General features: G+C 46.8%; 1 protein-coding gene across 1 annotated transcript in view; it reads right to left on the bottom strand.

The window, feature by feature from the left end:
- The window catches only part of smyd1 (SET and MYND domain containing 1), a 9,843-nt gene extending 8,679 nt beyond the window's left edge, over nt 1–1,164 (bottom strand). Inside the window, exon 1 of the mRNA XM_015389267.1 lies at nt 905–1,164. Coding sequence (XP_015244753.1) covers nt 905–1,032 — 128 coding nt within the window. The 5' untranslated portion in view covers nt 1,033–1,164. The remainder of the gene's footprint in view (nt 1–904) is intronic.
- Between the last annotated feature and the right edge of the window lie 637 nt (nt 1,165–1,801).

Below are 1,801 nucleotides of genomic sequence, written 5' to 3'. Positions count from 1 at the left end.
CTTTAGATCGCCATTGAAATCTAAAATAATAGCAAATATAGGTAATAATGTGTGGAGATTCCAAAAGAGATTTGATCCTTGGGGTGTAGTACAGTTTGTCCGAGTGGAGTTGCCATATGTTGACGTCATAAGAAGGGGCGGGGCCATGAGCAGATCTGGTACCTACACCGGCAGAAGCAGAGATCACGGTTTGCATGTAGTATCGGTCTCCAAAACACCCGTTGGATCGGCTTCTCTGATTGGTTGACACTCAGTGTCCAGCTGAAAAAGTTCAGATTTCTTGTCCGCTGCTTTGGATGCTTAAATGCACAAAATTTGCTGCTAACAACGCTGGAAAGGCTGCAAGACTCACTTCCTGGGACTCTCACTTCATATCGTTGTACCACTTGATGCTCTTCAATGCCGCGTCCCATAAACTTTGCATCTAAACCAGATGCACTGACGCTTTAAATGTGTTTGGTGTGAACGCCAAACACATTTACTGTGAAAAGATATTTGGCTGTAAAGAAACGTTGAGCTGCAGTGTGAGAACTTTCTTTGATCGAACAACAAAAGCATCCAGGTCCAGTTACTACGGAACCATCTAGAGCAGAAATCTATTGTAATATTTCATTTTTAGAAGCTTTATTGAATCAGAAACTTGTTTTTGTTTTGGTTTATTCAGATGTTTTGAATCAAACAGGCCTCCAGTAAGAGATGTGCTGAGTCTGACCCTGACATACCTTCTAAGTACAGCACGTCAGGGTCAAGTTCATGTTACTGCCTTCGTGGGAGGTTTGGAGAACGGAAACCAGACCCCAGCCCAGAAAAGGCAGATACGTTTTATATATCTAAAATAACATGAAGTAAAATGCAGCAGAATTATCTCCTACCTGCAGGTCTGATCCAGCCAGGTGAAGCTTACCTGTTGAAGACCACCGCAGCATAACTGGGCTCTGCGAACAGAACCTCCCCGGTGTTGATGTCCCTCCTGGCCCTCAGGCCTCGGCCTTTCGTCCCGGCATCAAACAGCTCCATGTTCCCAGCAGTCATGGTGGAACCAAAGCAGCTCCAGGAGATGAAGGATCGATGAGGTGGAGGAGGAACCGGCTGCTTCAGCGTCTCTCCTTGGTTTGACCCTCGCTGAAACCAAAAATAAACCCCCTCCCACCCCTCCTCCGGGGCTCCAACCTCCTTCCAGGGCGAGCAGAGAGCCCGGACAGGAAGCTGCTTAGGTAAGAGGAAGCCTGGGGAGCCACAGGGGGTATCGGACCCTTGTTTGGGTCGGTTCCCCTCCGTGGTATTTTAGTCCCAGGCAGCTGGAGCTGTCCATCAGAGACACATGACAGGAATCAGATCTGCCCTGTTCTACTGCCTCTCACTCCCCTCACAGCAGCTGCATCAGTACCAGAACTTCTCAGTCAGAGATCAGTAATCTGGGGTTGGAAGCAGAACCGAAACCTGCAGGTTCCAGATTAAAAACATGAAGTTACTGAGAAATACTCGACTTTTAACCAACGGGAAGAGAGAAGCACAGACCAGATGCTTAAAAAACACCATCACTAATCATCTCCTTCCTATCCCTCACCCACAACGACCTTTGACCTCCAGCTGTGACTCGGTGGGAAACGTCCAACTCTGCGGACTTTAGCTGCAGATCACTGCAGAAAGTTCAATTAATAGCAAGAACTAATAAAACATTAAATATATGAGTAACTGTAACCGTCCATCATCCATTTATTCATCCATCCATCCAGTCATCCATCCATCAGTCATCCTTCCATCAGTCATCCTTCCATCAATCATCCATTCATCTGTTCTT

This window comes from Cyprinodon variegatus, unplaced genomic scaffold (genome assembly GCF_000732505.1).
Source record: "Cyprinodon variegatus isolate N-32 unplaced genomic scaffold, C_variegatus-1.0 Scaffold453, whole genome shotgun sequence".
NCBI lineage: Eukaryota > Metazoa > Chordata > Actinopteri > Cyprinodontiformes > Cyprinodontidae > Cyprinodon > Cyprinodon variegatus.
Note: the sequence above shows the minus strand (reverse complement) of the source record. Positions and strands in the feature narration are given on the sequence as shown.